Raw genomic sequence first — 27,254 nt, 5'->3', positions numbered from 1 at the left:
CACTGAGATAAACCAGCGCCCTACACTTTTGTTACTGTATGTTTTATGCTATTTAAACCACCTGAACACCAGTGCCATCTTGCTCTACTCTTTATTAAAAAGAAAAAAAAAACCTTGGTATCACAAATTTCATTGAGTAACCAGTATTTTCATTGCTTAAAGCAAGGAAGCTTGGCTACATGATTACAACTTGTGACCCGTTTAATTTAATTTAATTACTCTATTATAGTGTCAAACTACTGTAGTATTTGTCAAGCTGGAGGAGAATATCTGAAATTAAAAAGGAATCAATCCACGTCAAGAGGTCTCATTTTTCATTGTGTTCACCAAATGACAAAGCAGGGAAAATATGAACTAAATCTTGGTTTCCTTTTGAAGTGTGTAGCTAAAGAATAATTTGTTCACATCAAACAAGAGAGGAGAACCTTCCGACTCATTCCACTGTATTGTTAGTGTAGAGAAAAGGAAGGAGGGGTGAAATTCTCACTCCTCCTTAATTGGATGTAATAGCTAGAGGGAATAAACTTGGTTTGGCCTCAGGGAGGGGAAAGTAAGAAGAGAGCGAATATGTTTGAGAGGGCTGAAAATGCTAAACATCCATGGAAAACTATAAAGACAGACAGTGTGGTCCTGGTAAGCTGAACACGTATGCAAACTACCGTTCAGAAACTGCCTTATAAAGATAAAGGCACAAAGAGAAGTAGAAAAAAAATTAACATACAGGAATGTGGACTGGAATTAAAGTCACCAGAGAAGCGAGACAGAAGAGAGAGATCTAAAGGAAGCAGCACATCACACAGATGAAATGGGTAAACGATAACAGAGCTCACACTGGCCACCAAGTCTGTGAAAGCTTATCGAAGGTCCTGGTCCAGAGAGACGATATCTACGCCTTTGCTGCAGGGACATTTGAGGATGAAAGAAACCTTAGGTGCTCCTATTAAGTCAGACAGTTGGTGAGCACATTCCTTTACACCGCCCCCCTCTGAGTTAAACAGATTTCTATATCTACTGGAAGTAAGGAGGTCAAACAAAGGGCTCAGTCAGGTTTTACTTTATAACAAGGAAATTTAAGTCTGTTGATGTTTGATATTAGTTCAGCTTTTTTACTTATTCTTAAGGCATTTACAACCTGCAAAGTGTGTTGATATTTTTTGAGCTGTCATGGGAGATGTCATGCTTTATGATATGGCCTGCAAATATAATTTTTCCTAATACGCTTAAATGTGAACCCATTGACGAATACAGTCACGCCAGTGTTTTGATCTAAGTAACCAATGCAAGCATTTCTTTGCATTTAAGCACTACTTTGTTTCATTATAAGTTTCTCATTTTAAACTAACATGCAATAAAAGGGGAAATTGAAACCAAACAAAACAGAACAGTATTTAATTGAACCAGGCAATTGGATACATTTACTTTATTAACTGTTAAATCTAAATTCAGAAGCAACTCAATCTCTCTTTTTCTGTATTTTCTAAGAGAGTTCCAATAAACAACAGCAAGAGGTGTAGCTGTGGCAAACTATGCGTTCAATATATTCCCCACCCTCGTAAGGAAGGAGGCACAGATGTGTTTCCTACACTGGCTAAAATGCAGAGAGAATCATACATAATACATAAGAAAAGCAAATTATTTCTCGTTTATTTGTGGGGGGCTTTTAAATCTGTTGTTAGGCATTAAACAAACAGTTGTTTCAACTCTGTTACAACTTTGATCACTATATGTTAAAAGCATTTATGATCCAAAATTCACATCCCATAATTCGTATGGTTTGGTTGAGCTCCAGTCAGCGTGAGGCCTGAGGTATCATCAAATGTAATCATCACCTCTAAGGCCTGCACACCCAAAAATCTGTCTTTGGAGTCCTTGTCATAAAGCAACTTCTGTTACCACAAAAGCATCCAAAAATGGAGCTCAAAGGATTGGAGATCTCTCTTGCCAGCCAGGAGCATCCTCTGAATTTTATAAGTTTGGTTATGCTGAAATCACTTTCTTGCTCTTTTCTTGCCTCTACTGCTTCTCTGACTTCATAGTGGGAGTGTGCTAAATTTATTTTTTAGCCACTCTGTACAGAGATATATTCCCACAGGAGCTCAAAATTCCAGATAAGACCATCAAGGCTAGAGTCCGTGGTGTGGTTAAGACCTAAACTGTGCTTAGAGAAAGAAAAAGTAGAGTGGCTTGAAGAGAGGGAGGGGTTTTAAAGAAATGCCCATCTAGCTTATTTCTTTTCTTTTGTGTAAAGGTCTCCATCCTTGTTAGCAATAAGCTGGTCCCCCATTCTGCCCTCTACTGTTTTCATTACTGTGCATCCTGCCTCAGCCAGCACTAAGCCCTGCAGAGGTGCACAGAGGGCTTTCGTCTGAGGATAAGATCGATACTTCTCCTCATCATGGGCCAGGGGCAGCGATAATGCACTCAGCCCAAGGCCTAGAGGGTTCACAGGATTTTTTTTTCCAGCAACTTGGGATCTAGCTTTTTCTGAAGTTAACCACTATAGTATGAACCATGACTACAGAACAAATGTATGCAACGGTTACAGAACAACAAAAACATTTTAGATTTGAAACAATTAAGAGGTCCTTAAAAAATCTTTGATACACAGATGCAGAAGCACGACCTTAACTGACAGGGAAAAGTATTCACTGCTCATATCATGCACCTGTCATGAATGTCTTATTAATCTAGTACTTACAATTTGGATTTAACATCTTTCAGCCCTATCCAAGGGATAATGACTGAGTGGTTCAACCAGCAGACCCAACAATGCACTGTGCCTAAGCAATCCTCTTTTATATAAAGTCTTTCCTTGACACACTAGTTGCATTGAAATACACAGCATCAAAATTTAAGTGTGGGTTATCATGTTAGTGTCCTTTCTCAAGCATCTATTCTATTAAATAGTAGTGGCTGCTTTTTTTTCACAAGTATTGCATTACGTTACTTAATTATTCCCTGGAGAAAGCAATTCTTTGCAAACATATTGTTACATTACTTTTAAATGACTCCATAACATGGCCTGGGACACACTGTCAAACTTAACATTTAACAATATAAAACTCGGAGGCTGCAGTTCCACACACTGACAAAAATACCCATCGTAATGAGGAACACAAGCTTGTTCCTTACGTGTTTATGTATTACACAAGGCCATTAAAGACAGAGGCATTAAAGCTGGAAAACAGCCCAAATAGCACTTCCCAACACCAAAGTGATTCTGCTGTTTAACTAACCTCCGAACGATCTCAGCTGATTTTATACTTTGTTTTATTTTATGTTACTTATACAAAGTGTTCAAGAGAAAGTTAAATGCTGCAGTACTTATTTCAGGTTTAGTATCCCTTTAGGCTGATATTAAATATCCTATTAAAGATGATGACCATGCTTTCACAGTTCTGAATTTTGATCTGAAACACAGAGTTCATAAATATGACTCTTATAAAGGAAAATAAGCTGGGGTGATGAGGTCAATAATAACAGCTAGTGCATGCCTGTGCTATTGTTTGGCCTCCTGTTGGCACCTAATGTACACTGAACAAAAATATAAACGCAACACCTTTGTTACTGCTCCCATTCCCCATGGGATGGACGTAGAGACCTAAAATTCATTCCAGATACACAATATAACCATCCCTCCCAAACAGTGGTCACAAATCAGTCCAAATGTGTGGTAGTGGGCACATCTGCTATATTGAGATAATCCATCCCACCTCACAGGTGTGCCACATCAGGATGCTGATCTGACATCATGAGTAGTGCACAGGTGTACCTCAGACTGCCCACAACAAAAGGCCACCCTGGAATGTGCAGTTTTGTCTCACAGCAAAATGCCACAGATGCCACAAGCAATGAGGGAGCGTGCAACTGGCATGCTGACAGCAGGAATGTCAACCAGATCTGTCGCCCGTGCATTGAATGTTCATTTCTCAACCATAAGCCGTCTCCACAGGCGTTTCAGAGAATATGGCAGCACATCCAACCGGCCTCACAACCGCAGACCTCGTGTAACCACACCAGCCCAGGACCTCCACATCCAGCAGGTTCACCTCCAAGATCGTCTGAGACCAGCCACCCAGACAGCTGCTGGAACAATTGGTTTGCACAACCAAACAATTTCTGCACAAACTGTCAGAAACCGTCTCAGGGACGCTCAACTGCATGCCCGTCGTCCTCATCGGGGTCTTGACCTGACTCCAGCTCGTCGCCGTAACAGACTTGTGTGGGCAAATGCTCACATTCGATGGCGTCTGGCACGTTGGAGAGGTGTGCGCTTCACGGATGAATCATGGTTCACATTGTTCAGGGCAGATGGCAGCTGAGAATGTCCCAGTTCTTGCATGGCCAGCATACTCACCGGACATGTCACCCATTGAGCATGTTCGGGATGTGCTTGACCGGCGTATACGACAGCGTGTACCAGTTCCCACGAATATCCAACAACCTCGCACAGCCATTGAAGTGGAGTGGACCAACATTCCACAGGCCACAATTGACAATCTGATAGACTCCATGCGACGATGTGTTGCACTGCATGAGGCAAATGGTGGTCACACCAGATACTGACCGGTTCTGGGTCCCCAGACCCCCAATAGCGCAAAAAACTGCACATTCCAGGGTGGCCTTTTGTTGTGGGCAGTCTGAGGTACACCTGTGCACTACTCATGATGTCAGATCAGCATCCTGATGTGGCACACCTGTGAGGTGGGATGGATTATCTCAATATAGCAGATGTGCCCACTACCACACATTTGGACTGATTTGTGACCACTGTTTGGGAGGGATGGTTATATTGTGTATCTGGAATGAATTTTAGGTCTCTACGTCCATCCCATGGGGAATGGGAGCAGTAACAAAGGTGTTGCGTTTATATTTTTGTTCAGTGTATGTAATTAAATTGAGAAATGTGAAAAAAAAAATAGGGGTGGTAGATGTTTTAACGCTGAAAAATGGGTCATTTTAGCCATCTGCTAGGTGGTTGCTAGGCAACGTCCCAGCATCATAACGCGATGCATAATTAAACTTTTGTAGTGATACATATTATTTTATTGTCATAAAATAAAAAATTATACAATGTTTTTGTAAGGTGTTCTAGGTGCATAAATGCTAAAAATTGGTACAAGGTAGGCAAGACAATAACATCATAATACCTGATATGATACTATTTCATATAATGACTTTCAGAGTCATAACATGTAATGTATATGCCAAGTGTGGTTTCTCAACTTCTGATAATTTAAGAAGAGTTTGTGGCTAACAAAACAAGCACGTGAGACAGTTTTCCATGTGTTTATGAAGGAGAAATAAACAAACTATAATCAAAAGTACCGAAAAGGTAACACTTCATAATATGGCCTGTGACTATCATATTTACTTACAAATACTTAGAGGTACATATTCTGCAATTTCAGAGGTAACAGTCAGGTTGTTACAGGAAACAGTGAAATAATTATACTGTAAGTAAATTTAAATAGTGTATGTGTAAGTAATTTTATGTTGTGCATTAGTAATTTAAAGGTTTTTTACACGATAGAACACAAATTAAACTGTAAGTAATTTTAAGTATAATATAAGTGATTTTAAGTACTCCATCATTTTTTGGTGATGATCGAGTATTATGGAGTGAATTAATGCTGTATTTTTACATCTTTATTTAATACTCATTATGTTGATGTGCACGATGGATGTTCTATTATTCGACTGTGTTAAGTTGTCTGACGCCACTCCATAATGCGAATCTTGCCATGAAAAATAAAATGTACTTACAATGTAAGATTTCCAAATATGTTTTTCCACAAGAAATTATGCAGTAAATTAGTTATACAGTACTTAAAATTACACAAAAATTTGTGTCTCCTTTCCTGTAAAACACCTGAAGTCATTCACAACAAAAATTACTTGTGTTATTACTTACATTTACCTATATTACAACTGTTTATCTGTTCCCTTTAAAAGCCTCACTTGCTACCTCCTTTATTCAGTGCACCTTGCTAAGTATTTGTATGTCAATATAATTACCCTGTAATTTCAAACAAAGTACACTGACATTCCATTTAATTACAGGGGATTACACTTTTTTTCTGAGGCCATAAGGAGAAGTAGAATAAAAAATAGAAAACTTTCTTTTATTCAATTAGCTATCTATCAAATTACAGAAAAAATAGAAACATGGCTATCCCTCAGTCACAAAAGTAAAAGCCAAAACAATTAAATAGTGCTCAAATCTTTCCTCTGATGTAATTCTCAGACAGGCAGAGATGCATAGCATCAAGGCTTTTTGATGGATTGTGCTAATTATTATGATTCAAAAGCATCCTATTTCAGGTTCTTGCTCATTAAGAGTTAGAAAGGCTAATTGGATTAAGTAAATATGTCATTTTCCAATACAGCCATATCACAAAGGAGTAATGCCACTTGGTGCCTTTCAATTTTTTTTAATAATTGCGGTCATCAGATTACGTATTTGCACAGACATATTGAGCAGTGTGGTACATCCATTTCATACTGCTAATTGCTGTAATCCCATCAGACATATTATTTTCAATGGTAACACTCATATAATGGGCACCTATATCATTCTCTAGCATGCTTTGCTACCTGTCTGAAATTCTTGTGAAGACAAAAATGTCCTTTTAAAAAGCAAGCTAATTGAGTTTTGTTTTGAATATGTTTAAAGGTTTGAAGACGCTGGTAATTTACTATATTTGTTCTTCAAGTCCTGTTGAGGGAGAACTATGAAAGACACCTGCTTCCCACCACCATCCACTGGACAGCTGATGCTCTGATGCAACTTCACAACATGCCTCTCTGCTTTCTCTCAGCCCCCACCCCCCCTTTTCTCTCTGCACGCTCATTACAGATGCCCTAGTTTGCTTGTGAGCCAGGAGAGCCTCGCTAGCCTCATTACAAACTTGGACACCTCCCATCTTTTGTACCTTTTTTCCAGACAACATCTCCCACATTCATGCTTGTATCCCAGAAGTAGCATAAAAAGATTCATCAAACATGTATAAAGGAGTAGAGCTCACATCTCATCTGAATCTTCGCAGTAACCGCTGAAGAGGAAGGTGTCTGTGACGGAAAGTGCCGCTGCAAATTAACAGGCAAGGAAAGACAAACTAGGCGAAGCAAAAATGCATTTTAGCTGGAAACTGTGACACAAATTTACGGGATTAATGCATATTCAACAACACATCTAGGCATTTCTTTGACCCTGTTCCTTAAATGTTACCTCATTAGCCCTCTTGTTGTCATGATGTTTTGCATTTGGCATTTTGGATGAAAGAAAAATTATGCCACACTTTTGACTGAGCAACGCTGATTGAAAATTCACAAAGAATGCACTTGTACGGCAAATGCAAATGTTTAGTCATGTTTTCCCAGCTTTTGCAAGTGTTTTTGTGAGACAGGGAGACACAGGGTGCTTCAGAGAACCAATCAAAACTTTGATAAAAGCAGGAAATATGGCTAATTTAATATTTCCACATTTCTGCTTGAGAATTTTATCAAGAAAAATTGAAATCAAGATTTGTGTAAAATTCTACATGTTTATTTTCTTGTCAAAAAACACACAGGAGGGTTAAACCATGCAGCTCACAAATGTCTAATGGATTCTGAAGCCTGTTAGCTTAGCATAAATACAGGAAATAGGAAGAAGTTGTTTCATTCGATTAGCTAGTTGTGATGCTAAGTGTGTGAAATCCTTATATAAAGTTTGGTTTGGTTTGGTTTTTTTGTGGTTCGTATTTTCATATGATTACCAAAATAAATCCATGTTAAAAACTGCTAAAGAGGCAACAGATCACAACAATGACACTGTTATAATGGGTGTATTTTATGGGCATGCTCACATATTAAACATTATAGTTATACTGGTTAACAACAACATTAACCAGTATAACTACCTGTTTTACCTTTGACACAAAGAAAAGTGAGATTTCCACCTGCTTCTATCCACCACTGGTATATTTTGCAAAACAAAGCTTCCCTTTTTTTTGCAGCAATACCTGCTGCATGCAGTGCCTTGTTTGAAGTAAATTTTAACACTTTAGTTAATGAGAATTTGAAGGGTTTAATTTACTTATATAAAATTCAGTCTGCTAATATAACAATTAATATTATTACAGATTAACCAGCACTTTAAAAGCAGTGTTGAATCAAATTAAACATAAGCTGTTTACTCCAGTTAAATACTGAATGAACAAATGTGAGAATGGTACTGATCTCGTTTTCTTGCCAACAGAACAATTACCATCCCCATTAATTAACAGCACATTTATTAAAATGAAAAACACATGGATGACATGATGAGCTACTTTGTTCTGTCTCACTGAATAGCAGGTCCTTCACCTGCCGCAATTTATTGTTAGGTAAGTTTACACAGGCTATTTGAAAAGTCAAAAATTGCTGGTAAGCTCTGTTTAATGTTCCTCTTCAACGCAGGAAACATCGAAGGACATGAAAAATACTTGAAAAATATCTTCTGATTCTTGTTCCCTTCATACTTCACACCCGAAGGCCTAAGCTGTGCATTGTGTGCAACGGAAAGGGCAGGCCTTGACAAATTGAATTTTTTTTCATCCTGCTTACCCCTTGGTCAGTGAATTTCATGTAGCAGGCACTACTTACTTAGAGATTCAGTGTCAAGCAAGAAAAGGCTCAGTGTGAGTGATGATGTACAGTCAAGGGTGATTACTGAGCTTCGACGTAAAATGCTGTATTCACTTTTCAGTGATTTTATTTTGTCTTTGCCTTAGCACACATCTTTAAAAGATAACACATCTTTGTAACCGAACAGCATGTGACACAGACAGATAAACACATGTACTAGACGCTGCTAGTGTCCAGTCGATAGCATTATTCCTATTATCCAACCACATCTCCAACGAAATGCAGCAACAACTAAAGAACTATGCTTCTATGTGTATAATTATAACTTCTAGAGTTTGTGTATGCAAGAGAGGAAGACAGCAAGAGTGAGAGTGCAATATCTCACAAAGACTCTCCTTCAGTGCACTGAACACAGTTAAAAATACACACTGCAATTTAAACTTTGAACTTTTCAGTTGCTAATTTAATCTGTCACACTCTTCACAGGTTCAACACTCGGTGCAGAACAAGATTTCAAGCTTAGTCACAATACACTGGCAGAATCTGCAATAGAGCACACCCACCTAGGACAAGTGAACAGGTTAGAGAGATCAAAGTTGTAAATATTTCATGTGCCTCAAACAGTGGTGAGTTGTACAAAGGTCTGTTTCAGAAAGTAGATAAAATAGGACGATATCAAACATGGTTAATAATGCAAGTTAGAATTAGGTTGGGTATACAACCTAATGTGTTTACAAGGTGGCAATATGAAAACTAAACTAAATAAGAGGGAAGTAACAGCTTGAAAGCTGAACAGTTCATACATTAAGCATAGGCTGACATTTGTTTCATTTCTTCCTGTCTGCTTCCTCTGATTGCTTTCTCTAGAATGTGAGAAGTCCTAAAAGAGGCATAAAATTAAACATGACAACACCAGTGTTGTAACGCTTGACTATGCTATAAATGACTATGCTATAAATGACACACTTTTTCTTCTTTATAAAATATGGAGAAAGTGAAAACAAACAATTTAATGGTTCTTGTATAACTCAGTGGTCTTGTTTATCACTGAGAACATTTATTCTGTGGTTTCTGTAAAACTGATTGATTAATTGACTGAATTCACAAACGTTAAAGGAAAAATGGTTAAAAAACATCTGTATTCAAACAGGCAAGCACGTTTTAAAGACCACATGGCCAGCTTGTGTAGCAACAAGCATATGGATAATATCAATGCATATCATTACATCTGCACATTCTGGCAGCCGCTTATCATCCTGTATTTCCACACATGCTGTAAACAGTTTTAATTTTAGAAAAACAGCTGCAGAGAGGTACAGTTAAACTATGTAACTGTAACAACTTTGCCAACATACCAATTGTGTCCCAGTAGTTAGCTAAATCTGAAAATGAAGCAGACTACTGTTACTCTGCTATGAAGTGTGAAGTAATGATGTGTCTGTTACATAATTGCCTTGTTTTTTCTGTGTCTACCCCACTTGGGCATCATGGTGGTGCAATGGTTAGCACTGTTGCCTCACAACGCGAGCATTCCTTCTTGGGCTCCCACAGGACTATGAGAGCTGAATTGGCTGAGCAGTAGATAAAGTGCTTAAAGTTTATAGAATAAATTGTTGTATGAGGCTGTGGTGAAACACAGCTTCTGGCCTAAAGCACTCTGAGTGATCACCGTGACCAGAAAAGCACTAAATAAATTCTGGTGTGGTTCCATCAGTGTCTCTGTTAGTAATGAAATGACATCTCAACAGCAGTTCGGTTACAACATTTATACCACAGATTTGGTCTTGGTTTCAGACATTGTTACACTTTGTTCCATTAACAAAAACCCAAAGAGCACAATTCAAAAGCAAGGGCTGCACTAAAACTTTAATGTTTTACGCTGATGTTCGTTTTGGTAATATGGAAACTAAACCTTTTTCCCAATTGACATGACCCTGACCTTTGACCCATGACCTTTAAGTATTACATACAAAAATAGTTGGGCTGAAGCAGAATAGGCTGAAATCTTTAAACTGTAAAAACTGTAAAATTAATGTAACCTTGTAGGGCACTGTATTGAAAAAACAAAAGAAAAAATGTGTTGTACAGCTCTCTTCGTGCCCTTTCGTCTGATATACTACTTGGAGATTTTTTCAAGGTCAACTTTGACTTTGGGTGCTAACAATGAAGGTTTAGCTCAAATGCTTAGCCAATTTAGATACTCATGGAGTTTTTGCTGATTTTGACCTTGACCTTTCACCAAACTTGAATCAGCTCGAGCTGTTATTAGTATCTCGCATGACACAAAATTTGAAAATAATATCTTAGTAATAATATCTGAAAACAGATTCTCAGATTATCTTTAACAATTTATGTATCTACTGTATATCGTACGTGCTGGGAATGGCTCTAGCCTTCAATGAGAATGAAAAACACGAGTGGATCGAGAACAGGTGAACAGTTGGATTCTCCACATTAAGCAAAAGTTAGGAAGTGGAAAGAAATACTGACTTTTTGTTCACAAATCAAATTGAGTGTTTATTCAATTCAGTTCTGTTTGATTTAAAGCATGCAAACTGGTCACAGTGGTGTCAAGTAATATTTTAATGTTGGTATTTTAGTATAAAACCACAATTTTCTTTCTACTTACTATGTGCTATACAGGGTTAAGACCTTAATAAGTGGTTACTGCTACATTTGGCTTGCCCTTGGTTTATTACTGAGCTAAAAACGAGAGAAGCTCATCTGAAACTATTGCTGTCTTGTGACATGTTGTTGAGCATTGAGACTCTAGCAAAAAAAGTTATCAGAAACTTGTACCTGAAAGTACAAATCTGGTGTAAATTGTTGCAACCTTTGCCCTTTTTGTGAGGGCAACTGACTGTGACTATGTCTCACTTTGATTTTCGGGCAGGAGTGGTTTCTGTTCGATGAACATCATGTTAAAGGGAATTTTCATCCTGGCTCTCAGCTCTATTTTTTCTCCCTCTTTCTACCCGTGGCTGGTACTACAAACCCCAAGGGTAATCTAAAACATCTGGATGGAAAATGTTGCACTTAAAAAAAAAACTGCACTTATCTTCAAAATGGATAACATATACATTATGTCGTTACCTAAAATTGCTCTTCTGAAAAAAAAATGTTTAAAGCAAAGGCTTCCAGTTGAAACTTGTCATATCCAGACTGATTGTATCCTGCTTCCTCTCAGTCACTCACCTGTTTCTATTCAGCGCAATTTAGTGTAAACTCGGGCTGACTCACACGATAAATAAATGCATGTTGTTTTGTGTTTTGCCAAATGAGTGAAGTATGGATGCACTTCCACACTGTGAAAAACAGCCAGAATTGCTGCCTAGACTTGGTGTGATGACATTTCTGGGTTACCTCTCCAAGCTTCAAGCACAAAAGCCAACTCTTCTGTACACACACAAACACACACAAAGAAAAACAGACAATACATTCAGTGCATGTACTAATATACTCAAATGTAAGTTGAAATACTGTATAATACAGAGCTGGCAAGTCTTTAAGTGTAAAAAGCTGAAAACACCTCAAAGAAGTTTTAAAATAAATTATATGTTGCAAAACAGTTACAGTGTTTAATTAATTTACATGAGTGCTAGTTATTTCTTGTAGGTTTTATGGCATCATAACTGTCAATCAAAGACAGAGACATAATTCAAGGATTTTTTTTAATATAGACTGAGTTGGGACTCTTCATTTAAGTATGTCCTTGGGACAGAATCAGGAGGCATCATCTCCTTGGGACAGGTGGCTTAAGCACTTAATCTCATCTAAACTAAAGTAAGTAGACTGGCCTGACTGAATATGGTGGGTTCTTTATCAGACCAAAGACTAAAGTAATCAATCTCATTTTAACTACAGCAGCTTCACTTCCATCTGAAGCAGTTTAACCATATTTGTAATTAATACAACCAGAAATTGTTACAAATTGAGTTGTCAGAGGATGATTGGCGATCCTTATGTCTCACACAGCATAACTCCACTAGCTCTAGACGATGGAGAGAATATGGCTGGAAAAATGTGATTAGGTTTTTTATTACTCCGTATATCAAAAGCAAGCAGTTGAAAACACCCCAACAATGCTGGAGATTATGTGGAGACTGGAACGCCAATCACTCACATGTGTTTTGGAAGTGTAAATATATTAAATCATATTGGGAAAGAATCGCGGCAACAATGACGAAGGTGCTGGGGTATGAAGTACTGTGTGAGGCACGAGTAATGTATTTTGGAATATGGGAAAATGTAAAAAAGGAGGACTGGTATTTGTTTAAGATTATGTTGTTGTCAAGCAAAAAGGTGATAACAAAAAATTGGCTGAAAAGCGATCCTTTAAAACTGGAAGACTGGATGGACGTAATCGAGGACATATATACAATGGAAAAAATGACTTACACTCTGAGACTGAAATCTGATAAACACCGAAAACAGTGGACAAAATGGATAATTTATAAGTCTCAGTCAGCCTTATAGGGCGGGACCTCTCGTGGTTTTTTTTTTTTTTTTTTGTGTATTTGTTGTTGTGTTATTATTATTATTGTCTTGTCCGTATGTAATACAAAGGAAAAAGTACAAAATAAAGAGTTAATAAAAAAAAAAAAATACAACCAGAAATTGTCTCTTTTTGAGAGATGTAAATGAGTCTAATACTCCCATACAAAAGCAAGAGTTACATTCTTTGTTTGTCATCCACTAAAACTTAAGCAAGCTGAAACTGCTTACATCTCATCAGACTTAACGGCTGCTGCAGTTCTGCACTTAATGCAAAATACTTTATTCTTCCTATTGATCCGTTGGGGAAAGGTGAAGTCTTCACTCATGGCCAAAACCAATAATGAATGCTGATACTGGTGTGATACCTCCCTGTCAAATACAGGGGGTCCTTTGCACTCAGCAGGCACACCCACTGAGCATAGAAATTGTGCTTGGCTGAGGATACACTTACAATCCACATTGACACTTGTCAGTAAGCTTTTCATTTCTCCCTCCTCCTAAATACCTATCCTCTTCCCACACACACACACCTACACTTGGCACACCTACACATCTGCATAGGCAGTTATTGATAAAAACAACATTCTTAAAATAATATAGAGAAAGATAGATACAAACATTTTAACGATATACAAGAAAACTCTTAACGTTCCAGCCAAAAAATACCCTGGTTTATCTTCCTTTCATCCAACTTGACTGTTACCAATTGTTTACCTTGTTAGGCTTCCTTATCTGTGAAAAGTTTGGTTTTAATATTTTTCTTGTGGCCCCAGGGCCTTTCTTTTTGCAGTATACCTCTGATTTTTAACCTAAAAAAATGGTAGCTGAACCTTGAGAATTTGAATTTTTAAAAAAAATCCAAGTTTGTTATGATACTGTACCATGACTGAGAGGTATCAGAATACATCTCTGACATAAATTTGTTTTATTTATATTTTAATATTATTAACAATAGTCACATCTGTGGTGTCGATAAACAAATCTAAAAGGCACTTTTACGCATTTAAAACCTATTTCCCCTTTCTGCCTCATGCTGACAGACCTTTATCCATCAAAATGCAAAGATTTACTCATTTACAAGAGGAGCTGCGCTTCTGCAAATTACTCCATATAAGTTTAGTGAACAGAAAATTATGATATTTGTGCTTTTTTCTGAATTTATGTGCCAATAAAAGAAGCATTGCAGGAAAAGGGCCAGAAAAAAGATTTTTTTTCCCATCTTTTTATACTTAAACTAGCCTGCGGTGCTTTTTCAAATTAATCATTTCGTATTTATTGGTGAGTCACACAAAAATGCATTGCGGATACAAATTTTAGTGTTAAATTACATACAGGTGATGTCTTCTGAATGTCACACATGAATAAAACAGTGAAGTAAGATCGCATTTGCAGGGGGAAGAATGCTGTTCATTGAGTTACACAGATCAAAAGTGTTTTGAACCTTCAGCGTTCCACTTCTGCATGCTTTAATACTTTATCATCAAACTACGTTGTGCGACCACCGTTCCACCACTAACAACCATCCACTGGCAGTAAGGTTTAGTACTAGCAGAGATACTGAATTGTCTGCTGTAAGGAGGAAAATCAAGTAATCAAAAAGAAATTTCATTTTCATTTATAATTTTGGTTTGAAGCATTATGAAAACAGCATAATTGAGCTAAAATTGTTATTGTGTCACATGTGTCACTTTGAAGTGATCCACTATACCCTTTAACGATTTCAAACATGCAGGTCCACTTGTTAAAGTGCATATATTTGAAGTTATTACCTGCAACTTTTTTTGCATCACATGCAGTGAGTCTTCTTGTGCCTCCAACAGTTGAAACATTAATTGTGACCCAGTGGGATTACTTAAACCCAGCATGTGGTCTTGTTAATACTCAAGCTATGAAAGGGACAGGCCGCTGCATGTTCTTAGCTGAAAAATGAATGTACACTCAACGATAACTCACACTACAAATGAAGAATTTGTATAATCTTTTTACTCAAGCTACGGGGCTCTTCCTGCTTTTTTTCCTGACATTAACACTTTGCTAAGAACGCCACAGCTTAAGTCAGCTGTCATAATGTTATATATTGCCTTTAGTCAGTGATAGAACTTTAACACTGTTTGGGGAAATACAGAATCAACATTTCCATAGTTTTGTGAAGAGAAACATCACCTTTGAGTTAAGGTCTATGGGAAAACAGACAAGCTATTGTGTGAAAATTGCTATTTTTACTGGTGATCAGTCTTTGTGTTTATCTTTTGTCTCTTTGATGCCTTGAAGAATTCTTCCTTTTCACTCACTGCCAAATGCAGAGTTAAGCAAAAGTCACCTTGAGGATACAGAACTGGGCTTCAAACACGATAATTTTCAGTGTTTCAGTGACGGTCACATGATTATTGTACCATTACTGCAAAAGTCTTGAGGCACCTCAGTTTTTTAGTTTTTTTCTAATGTGCAAGGAAATGGGAAATAGTTGGATGATTTACTAAAATATGTGCAAACATAAATGGAAACCACAGTATATAAGGGGAAAGAGAGTTTCGACAATCCTAACAAGCCTGAAAGTCCATTTTTGGTAGGACCGCCTTTATTTTTCAACATAGCCTGAATTATCTTGGGGTGTTGCCTTTTGTTCTGTTCTCTGTCAGGGTGATCCCACATTGTTGGAGTAATGTTGAGGTCCGTGCTCTGGGGAGGCCAGTCTATGACCGATAGTGTTCCATTGTCTGTTTTCCTATCCAGCTTTGCTTTTGCTGTATTGGCAGTGTGTCTGAGATCATTGTCATGCTGGAAAATGAAACCATTATTAGGGCTGTGCCATATCATATCATTTGTGAGGATTAGCTTTGACTGTTTGGTATAAATTTTTACATGATATTTTTACACTGACGATGTTGTAGCATCCCCATGCCTTTGTGTTCCCCAATGCATGCAAGCAGAGAAGCCCAGGCATAACTGACAGCAACAGCCACAAGTCAGCCAAAACTAAAACTACTTCAGCAACCTCCAACAAAGCACAGCACTCAGCAAAATATGCAAGGAAAATTGTTCCTGCCAAAGGTGGGAAGAACAAATGTGTTTCATGACTCGAGGAAAAAAACACACACATTGTCCAGGCTACGAAGGAAGACATACAGTACAGGCAGCTAATGATGTTCAACCCATTCAATTATTGATGTGTTTACAAGGTGGCAAAACAGGGCTTAAAGCATGAGCCAAGACTCAACAGCAAAAATATGGCTCATATTTATAATGTAATAATATTAATAATTTGGTACTTTATTTATTGTTAAACTACACTCCCTGGGTTACTTTTGTGCTTACATTCCACACATCTTGTGTCTCTCTGGCACCACACTGCTGGTAGCACCTTATTTTTATAAAATAGATTCACACTTCAAATCAGGAAGTGTGTCCTCAATGACAGTAGCTCATTGGAAAAGAAGGATGGAAAATGTCTTTCATTTGCTGCTGCCCGAAGCATCGATAAAATGCTCCAAATGTCTTTTTTGTCAGAAATATCGTAAATTTTCTCAAAGTGTCATAATCTAATTTTGAGGTCACATTGCCCACCATTAAAAATCAGGGGTTTTCCAGTATTGCATGGTCAAATAAAAACCTGATGGTATTTCTCCTCATTCATAATTACACCAGTTTTGACAAGATCCCCAACACCACTGACTGAAAAGCAGGTCTAAACCACTTTTTTGAGAATGCACTGCACACAGTGCTAATATATGCAAGTTTTCCCCTCTTTGCGAATCACCCTGTTGGGGGAAAAAGGCAGCCAATGTGTAAAAGAAAAACTCTTAAAAACAAAACAAAAAAATCTGGAGAACTATTTCTCGAGATGTCTTGATGCATGCTCAATCATCCAGGTAAAAAACTCCCAAAAAGATGATTCTGTTCATCTGGACATAGATGAACAGCCTGGGAAATGTTTCGTCACTCATCCAAGAGTGACGACTTCTCAAAACCACTTTAATGACAAGAAAGTCTGGGAACCTGAAAGCTAAATATAAAGAAATGAGGGGCAGCTCAAGACTTTTGCACAGAACTCTAAATCAAACAAAACCACAAAATGTTATAAAATAACTATGAAACATCCATTTTTTTCCTGTCTGAAAGTTTGCATTGACTAAAATAGGTCTTTTACCACCATGCTGCTATTTTCTTCTCAAGGCTGCATTAAAGCTCTTTGGTAAGCGTTTCCTCTTCATATGTCCTTGCAACCTTGATAACCATCACTCCAGTGCCCTCCATATAAGTCAAGCATGAAATGTAGGCAGGAGAACTGAGATGGCAAAGACAAATAGCATTGTATGCATCACCTTGTCAGCATGACAGACAAATGAAGTCTCCTTCAAATATAAAAAGGATTAGTGAACATCTGCACTGACAACAAATATCCCTATTAAGTTCCACAAAAAAACAGCAGCGCTGGCAATACATCACTTAGTTCTATGTTTTGATATTCTATGTTGCATTTTCTTGTGCAGGGGTTGTTGTCCAATGAGTTGCTTGGAATCCGTTGCTAATCATGGCTGCTGATTTGACAGAAGTCTGACCTCTCTCCACTGATTAAGGACTGTGCCATTTAAAACCGGATTGAAGAGCACTGTAGAGGTAGGTCGCCAGTTATTGTTATTAAAAGTCAGTCATACATCAACCATAACCTTTAGTGGCCAGTAAAGGTAATGAGGTTTGGATAAATCTGTACAATTAATATGCATTATATCCATTTAAATGTCTGCAAACAAAAGCTCCATTTTATTAAAGATATAATAGAGATGGACCAAAATTCTGAGTCAGAGTAAAAAATTTTGTTTTTGCTGTTATTTATTTCCTCTTTTGTGGCAAGGAAACAAATACATCTTCTTTTAAAAGGCTTTCATTTCTTCAGCACACTAGTGCACAGCACTGTAGAGCTACAGTAATGTGCAAAAGGCTTATTTCTTCATATTTTGCTCCCAAGGAGCTAGACTCTCTTTTATTTATTTATTTTCTAAATAGCTCTCCTGGCCCTCTAGCCCTGTGGTATAAGCAGAAGAGGATGGATGGATGGATGGATGGATGGATGGATCTCTCCAGGTTTCTACAGGTATGCCAAATTACACACAAATTGTACTGAAAATCATCAGGAGAGAGGTACAACAGTGTCTACAGTCATCTGTAAAACACAACGGAGGCTCTGGTGAGGTTTTGGGATGCTTTACATTCAGTGCTATTGAGCATCTTCTCAAACTTGATGGAATTATGAAGGCAAAAACGTGCGATTCGATTTGATCCATTATGCAATACCATCTGGAAAGCATGTAATTGGCAACAACTTCATTTTCCAGCATGAAAATGGTTCCCAGTACAAGGTCAATGCATTTAAAGCATACCTGGATAGAAAAACACAGTTAAAGACTATCAGTCATGGATCGGTCTCCCCAGAGCCCAGACCTTATTGAAGCAAGTGGGATCATCTTGATAGAGAACAGAACAAAAGCAGCCAACATCCAAAGAAGAGCTCTGAATGTTCTTTAAGAACCCCAGAGAACTTTTCCTGAAGACTGCTTAAAGAAATGACAGGGAAGCTTGCCTAAGAGAGTTGCGGCAGTGTTGAAGAATAATTGGGTCGTACCAAATATTGGTTTTTTAACCTCATTAGGATTGCACAAACTCTTGCCTTATATACTGTATTGCCATGTATATTTGTAGTGTTTTCCCATTTTATATACAGAAATGAGGGGTGGCTCTTTACTTTTGCAGAGCAGTGTAGGTCACATGTCATTCTTATTAAAATTCATTGGTACATCAACCATAACCTCAGCTGCCAGTAAATGTGTTGACCTTTCAGATAAATCTATCAAATCAGCCTTGATAGATTTATCTATCAAGTCGGTATATCTCATTTATATCCATCCAACTGTTTGGAAGCAGAAGCTCAATTTCTCTCAGCTAAACAAAACTTCTGCTGCCCTTCAGTAAGCCTCCCAACCTCTCAAACCTACATCATATTGAGCATGATGAGCAATTTAAAGCTGCCAACATTCGCAAAATTGCAATATTTCTACATTAGTGTATTGTTTGACTTCTTCAACTGCGTTAAACAAGTGCAATCTTTGGCTTAAATGAACAGCAGTCAACAATATTAACACTAATCATGGCTCACCAATAGCAAACAATCACACTGCCACTCCAGATGGCTGTCCATTCGACTAAAAGCCTCTAATTGTGAAGTCCTTATCACAAGACTGGGGCTAAAATTAAGATGCATAAAACTCATTAAGGCTGACACTCCAAACAAAGCACAAAAGCGTCTTACATATCCATCCACAGAACCCACGGGTGCAGTCATGTGCTTTGTCCAGACAGACAGGCAGGACCCCAAACAATGTGTGAGAGTCAGCCCCAGTAACCAAAGAGAGGAGGTGATGTATTGCACGCTGACATGGAACAATGCAGTCTGTTTTACCTGAAGGCGAATCTTTCTACCCCATCAATTTGTTTCAGTGGACAGAGGCACCCTGTGACATCCTCCATGCAGTGTTTGTTAGCCGCTATCTCAGAAGACACCTGCTGTCTTTGAGCAATGACAAAAGGTAAGTAAACCGTATCTTCAAGGCAACACAAAGAGATTTCTAATAATCACAAGACATTTTTTTCTGCCACTTTCTTCATGACAGCTGAATGCTTTCGTGTCCCTTTTAATCTGACTGTGGATTTTTTAAACATGTCAGACTGACAGCAACGGTGACGAAGGGGTTCGGTTGCAAATATAGCTGCCAGGCTGACCAATATGACTATGGCTGTTGTTCAAACACAGATGAAACGTTAACACTGTCGATTAACCTCCATTTCCTCCTCTAACAAGCTCCCTTTTGTGACTAAGGTTACAGCTTAACTCATTTTTGAAGCAGATGGACAAAAAAAATAAATCCCTTTACAATAGCACAATTTTTAACTGGGATATGATTAATTGAGGGACTAGTCCGGGGTTTATTTTTAACTCACTGAGCCTTGAAACAAGTCGACCCGCGGCACCACGGCTCTCTGCTCTTCCTGTACATTCATTATGCCAGCCTACCAGGGAGTATTATGTCTTGTAACAGCTGACTGTGAGTTGACACTGTGAGGCTTAGGGAGCCTTAGAAACTCTGCTTGGGGCACACTCCCGGTGTAGAGACTGAGGTCTGTCTGACATGTGTGACTCCTGAGGCAAGCGTGTTGCTAAATGAACAGAGACAGGGACAATGGCATGACCCACTTCTATCAGGACTACCCTGTTTTCTTTATCAAAAAAATATATATATATATGTTTGTATCCCACAGGTACGGCTCTGCACTGATGGTGGAAAATATATAGCGGCCAAAAGCTTAAACATCCCCATCACCAGAGGACAGGAAGGGCAAAAGGGGGGAGGATGTAAATGATGGGAACAGTGATTCAGGGAGTCAGGTTAATCTATAAGCTTTCAGCAGTTTTCTCTCTGCATAAAGCAGTGTGACATGTTTTGGTAAGACCTTACATTAGACTTCAATGTAGGGCTGCTCAATTAATCGAATTTTAATCACGATTACGATCTGGGCTTTCAACGATCATTAAAAATGACTGAGCCGATTATTAGCCCCTCCCTCATTTATCCGCGACACCTTAAAGGCCGGTCCGTGAAAATATTGTCGGGCATAAACCGTCCGTGGCGCAAAAAAGGGTGGAGACCGCTGATTAAGAGGACCCGAGGGAAGCTCGGAAAGCTAAGCAGAAGTTATTTGGAGAGGAGAGTGACTGCCGTTGGTTGAAAAGAGAGTTTAAAAAAAAACTTCAGTGGTGTTGCACACGTTTTTATATTATTTTTTAAAGTCATTGTTAACCCTTTAAATCCGGTCAGAGCAGCATGCTACGTTTTGCGTAACTATTTTTAAATCCCTTTAGAACCTGAACCGTGTAAGCTAGCGCAATAATTTGTTTTGCATATGAAACCGGAGGAGTTGTACTTACATCTTATGCCATCAGCTTGTCCTCGGTCACGGTTTCGTTCCACATATAGCTTTGCAAAAATTGCATAAAAAGCGCTTGCAGGAACAAAAGCATAATATTCCAGAAACACGCTTTGCCGTTCCTATCAGCTGTTCGTAACACTTCCCACAGTGAAATGATGCACATGCTGTTTTCTTTGCAAATTTGCATCATAGGATTGTTTTTTGTTTTTCCTGCAGTATATAAAAATTGCTGTATCTCCAAAATAAAACTATGAAGACACTCAAAATAAATTTCCTGTTGTTGTAAACTATTTTTTGCAACTTTATTGTATTTAAAGTTTTGAGGGATAAACCTCTTAAATTTCTCCAAGTAGAAATATATGTAAACAAAACAAAAGCGATTTTCTATTTTTTTTGTAGTTTATTGCACTTTTTTGCAATTTATGTAATTACTATGGACTTAATGCATACATATTATTAAAATATGGGCTATAACAGTTGTATTGATGTATAGCAACTTGAAATGCTCCCACAAATGGCACTACAGCATGTAAAAAAAATAATAATATAAGCTCTGGTGGACTTGGTTCTATAGTAGGTCTTAAAGGGTTAAATAAATATCGTCAAATAATCGTGATCTCAATTTCAGTGAAAATAATCGTGATTATCATTTTTGCCATAATCGAGCAGCCCTACTTCAATGTCCATTTACCCTACTTGTAATATTGCGCTGGTTAATAATGATAAGGCAACTATTACAGGATATATATCACCTCTAGATTTGTCTAGTCACCACGCAAGAAATCTTTCTATTCCGTTTTTTTTCTTCTTTTTATATTGGTTATTAAAAAAAGGGAAAATAAGGGGAGAAAGATGCCTTTGTCCCTCTGCATTAATTAACGAGAGCTAAACCTGGACCCTCAGCTTCTTTTACCCCATGTAAGCTTCGCACATAAGCCAAGCAAGCAGCTGAAGATGGTCACTGTGAGGGCGCACGAAACACTGGAGCTGTGCACATTTGCCTTAATTGTGCGCAGTCTCATGTGGCCCTTTATCAAAGAGCAATTACACACAGATAAAATACACAATCGGCCGCTTGTATACTCAAACAGGTCTCCTCTGAACACAATCAAACCAATTAACTAACGAGTCGTGCACGGATTTAAAAAAAAAAAAAACGTGCCGAGATTGCTCCGTTTCCCGCGAACAATACAGTGTTGAACCGTTCATGTGGGATACCCCCACTCCCCACGATCCTCTTTGAATAATCACCAGCACTTTGTCACTTTCAGTAGAATATGTAAATATGCCAAAGGATTCTGATCGATCCCCTGTTCGGTGATGCTCCCACGCTAAAGAACTATTTGTGTGGGGAAAAAGAAAAGAAAAGAAAATGTGACAATGATTATTTTTGCCTGTCACTTGTTCCGCTCACCTTTCACACGCTGTGGGACAGCGGCGCTCAAGCACAGGGCGACGGAAAGGAGTAGCGGTCCCATCCTCTCACAATAATCAGGTCCGACTTCCAAGGTTACGGAGCTGTGGGTAAAATCGCGTGGCAATAGCCCAAACTTCTCCTTCCTTTGCTCCGGCTGGACTGTGAGGGTTACCCTGAGAGCTGTTGCTATATGACTATGTCCTCTCAGGTAAAGTCTTGCGCTGTGATAAAGTCGACAGAGAGGGAGACACAGAGAGACAGAGTGAGAGACTCGCCACCTGGATTTTGTCCTGCAGGAACAAGTGGACTGTGCCTGCCGGGCACTCCTCTGCTGCTGCCTCCGCGCTCCTACCGCAGTGGTGCGATGTAGTGGAGAGAGCGACGTGTGCGCTCACTCGGTGCTGCCGGACGACTACTGTCAAACCTCCCAGAGTCAGAAGAATTATCACTTCCGCTACACACATACAAAATAAAACTAGAAGTGATGACTTTTAATTTGAACTGCGCTTCATTTGATGTCTCGTGTATTCAAATAAATAAATAAATAATAATTAGAATTAAAAAAAAAACAAATAGTACCATGTTTTTCGCCGACTTTTATTTTCTTATTTTTAATTCTCTCTCTCTTTCTGATATCATGTCATGTAGAGTTTAAGCCAATGCCTGTTTACGCAGTTAGTTGTATTTATAAAGTTATTTTTAGAAATATTAAAAATTAAGTTATAAAGCTATTTTTTAAAGGATAAATAAGTTTGGGTTTTTTTTTAATTTCCTTACTATTTTTTTTTATTGTTTTAAAGGTGCAGTCACACAGTCAAAACGTTATACAGCTTGGACCACAGTCACTTTGGTCCTTTGGTCACTCGGAGGATGCTTCATGGTAGGCTTTATTGGTGGAGCAAACTCTTCCTCCTCCCACTCCCACCGCCCGAAAAAAAATAAATAATAGAGAGAGAGCTTTAAAATAATTCTTCCAAAAGTCAGAACTTGCTAGAAATTTAAATTGCGCATAATCAGCCTCTCCCAAACTCCTTATTTCACTCTCAGATTTCTGTTTTTTAAGCCTCCGGAAGTTGGATGCTCAGCAATTAATTTAGTAGTTTCAAAAGTATTTTTTCTGGAAAGCCTTGATGAGTTTTAGTATCCTCAACAAAAAGATTAAATTGGAAAATTCTTTATCGCATTAGGATACTGGCCGTAATGTTCTATGAACAATTTTCATTTTGTAGATTCTCCTGTTGTTTCTAGGAGAGAGAAAAAGATGGCACTGACTGAACAGCATCTCTGAAACAGAGTTTAACGAACATCTAATTAACGCATATTAATTTACACAAACCACAACTTCCCTGCTTACAGCGAGTTTCCAGTTTACAAGCCATTTCCATCCTTCAACTGAAGATCTTACTGAAACATAAACTTTAATAAGTAACCTACAATAACGCATCCATGCTTTTTCACAGCGTGTGCAGACTGTTTATGCATACTGAACGTATACAGGTGTCTCACTGGGGTGTGACATTCTCAAAATTAGATTATTTCTCAAGAGGGTGGCACCACACTGATTGTTCCTTTGTGCCACGTGTGATATTTCGCCCACCTCTGATTGGATTTTCATGAATCTGGGTTGAGTTAAATTAATGTGACAATTGCACTTTGCCAATTATAAACTGACACTGATTAACTCATGGTGAGAACTGTGATTATGGGCCCCGACCAACTCCCCCCATATATTTGTTCAACATAGCTATCTTACTCCTCAATAACATTTTTGATCTGTTTTCTAAGAAATAATAATAGTATTTAAAGACATTTTCTGCAATAGCAAGAGCATACTGGCTGCAGACATTACAATGACATGTTCTCCTTACACGAATAACTGATCCATGAATAAATGCACTGTTTCATTCCATATTTGTGACCATTGCCATTTCTGCACATCTGAGAGAGAAGTTTCCAGAACGAAAGAAAGAAAAGTAGCAGGACTCTGACTTTAAGTCGATGTCTTTACCCAACAGTCTGACCTTGAGATGCTTTCAGGCTCCTCAATATGAATCATGAAAGATATCAGGTGTCTTATGGTTTAATGTAGATAGAGACCTATAACTGTATGCACTTGGTCAAGACTAATAAATCATCCACAGTGGCCACAGTAAAGTCTGCTATCATGATAATGAGAAGCTGCCCTCTATTCCAAAGAGCACCTCCCACTGTGTCAGATTTCCAGACTTGTCTCCATTGCACGTAATACTTGGTGGAATAGCACATCCCTCTCCCTCAAAGTATGATCATGTTGGAACATCTGCGTACCATTATATTTAAAAAAGCATTGGTTTTCATGAATCCACTGACAAGGGCAAAGAAGGCAAAGAAGGGATGCGACACATCCCTAAAAAAAATTATCCAGTGGCTGCTGATGTTCCTTAGCTGTAATTGTGATCATAAAATTAAATTAGAACAACTGTTGATGCTGTCTAGTCATTGTGTTAAGGACACATTGGTTAACAGATGTGAATTTGTTAAATTGTCCTGCTCATTGTTCTATTTGCCTTTTTCTTTAGTTCTGATTATATTGAAGGGGAAAGGTGCGGTTTGTGCTATGATAATATCAAACCTGCCCATGTAACAGCACCTAACTCTGTCTTTAGAAGGATATATCAGTAAGTCCAGCAACAAGGAGACCCCATGCTGTGTTACAGACTTCAGTATGATACTGGAGTCCTAGTTCCTTTTTTCTCCTCGTTGGTTGTTATCTTTGTTCTTTATTTTTCATGTCCCTGTGTTGAATTATTTTGTGTGGAGTTCTTTCACATAATCCTACAAGACTTGTCTATAACAGCTCACAAACTTTCTTCTGTATTTTCTTCACTTTGTTCACTTTTGCCTAATGTTGCCTAAGTTTTCTTCCTTCACTCTGAACAAGCAGGAAAGTCAATATTAACTAAAATCACCAGGTACCATTCAACCTCGCTTACACTGGAGCAAGGGCCACAGTCAGGTGCCTACCCTTTGAGCTCTGTTTGCCTTACAAGAGCAACACTACAGAATACTGCTGTGCAACCATCAATGTTGACAGTAAAGACTGAACGACCCATAGTTCAACCTACATCCTGCAAACTGCTTCACCCTGCTGAGATGGCTCCAGAACAACACAACACAGCAGCAACTCTGACTGCAACCAAGCAGGCAAACAAACTAAATTTAGTTGTTTTATGACCAAAGTCAATGTCTTTATTGTTCTAGACAAGAACATTTTGTGATTGCAGACATCTGGTAAAACATGTGGTTGTAATGCTTATTTTATGCTTAAGCGGAGGTAACATGAAGGCAGTCTGGGGGCAGTAGCAGGCTGACAGTGTACCTGCAGTGTTTGTTTTCGATGAAAGCAGTGTACAAAATATGTGGTACAACCAGACTGTTGGCTACTCTTGCCTGTGCTGTTGGTGGTCTGTCTGCCAGCTGCAGAGAAGAGCAAAGTTATGTTGTGATATTTGATCTTTGAAGATTTTTTTTAAAGTTCTCCCACTCCTGGCAAACTCCACTGCTACGCCCTTTCCTATTCAGGTCAATCAATAGGCATAGGTCATCTGTGTCCAGCAATGTGCATTTGGGATTTTGGAGGACTGCACCTCACTTTGCACACGTAAATGTGTATGCAGACAGACATATTTGCAGGACCATAAATTAGGTTTAGGAAATGGCACAGGTCTAGCGAAGCACAACTCCAATAATGGACATTCCTACATATGAAAAACACAGGATCCACTTCTATTTTATATTGCTACAAAGTGCTACAAAGCACTGCACTGGTCCCTTTAAAATAGTACCTGTCCATCCAGCCCTCCAAGATCACATCCCGTCCTCTCAATCTTTGACTATAGATTTCATGCTTTTGCACTGATAATATCATTATAAATAAAGGTATAGGTAAAATGTGTGAGGTAAAGCCTTTATTTGTAGTCAGAAAAACAAAATATGTCATCTAAAAAATATAAAACTTTAACATCTGACTAAAAAGCATGCATCTGCGATCATTAAACGCATCATTAGTTTTGTGTATGCCCTGTAGGAAAAAGTAAAAGAATTGAGTAACAAAGAGAAGATCAAAGAAGATTGTCCACTGGCACCAGGGCTCGCTGCTAAATCTCCACGCTAAGTACCGACCTCTTGACCTCCTCCCAGTGTCCTCTCACAGCTTAGAAACAGATCACAGCAGCCACAAGTGTATTCTGTAAATCCTTCACACTCGCATATCTAAACCTAGACATGGTCAGTCCTTCTTCAAACTCAACTCCGTTTGCCTCCTTTGCCCTTGTCTTTCCCTCGGCTTGTCGAAACACAGAGCACAGATCAGTGAATCGTCTTCAGCTCGCATCCATCCTCATTTAGACCGTGGGGACCCATTTAGGGTGAGCAACGGGCTGGAAAACAAAGTGACCTTCTCATATTTGACTCATTTACTGCTGTTTTTGTTTTAGCCACTAAAACGAGTTCCATGTTTTCATTTCTAGAAAAAAAACTAAGAGCTGAAGACGGGTGTTCACTATTTCTCTTCCAGCAATGTTTCATTTGGGGCATACAGAGTTTTTGCTTTTATTCAGTTGGAGAGGCAGCTGTAGCACCTTTAGGATGCAGAAATCCTTTTGAATTGGAACTTAATAGATAAAAAATCTATGAATTTTGACCAAGCATGTACTATTAGCATGAGAATTTATTATCTGGTATGCCCTCAGCATTTCTCTTAGCACAATTT

At 38.4% G+C, this 27,254-nt stretch overlaps 1 protein-coding gene across 3 annotated transcripts in view; it reads right to left on the bottom strand.

The window, feature by feature from the left end:
• edil3a (EGF-like repeats and discoidin I-like domains 3a) overlaps window positions 1-22,703 on the bottom strand; it is a 135,354-nt gene extending 112,651 nt beyond the window's left edge. For all 3 annotated transcript variants that reach the window (XM_080893272.1, XM_080893273.1, XM_080893274.1), the window contains exon 1: window positions 22,502-22,703. In XM_080893272.1, the coding sequence (XP_080749398.1) occupies window positions 22,502-22,565 (64 nt within the window). In that variant the 5' untranslated portion in view covers window positions 22,566-22,703. The remainder of the gene's footprint in view (window positions 1-22,501) is intronic.
• Window positions 22,704-27,254: the final 4,551 nt, after the last annotated feature.

This window comes from Rhamphochromis sp. 'chilingali', assembly GCF_963969265.1.
Source record: "Rhamphochromis sp. 'chilingali' genome assembly, chromosome: 10".
Lineage (NCBI taxonomy): Eukaryota > Metazoa > Chordata > Actinopteri > Cichliformes > Cichlidae > Rhamphochromis > Rhamphochromis sp. 'chilingali'.
The sequence above is the reverse complement of the archived record's forward strand: the minus strand, read 5'-3'. Positions and strand labels throughout refer to the sequence as shown.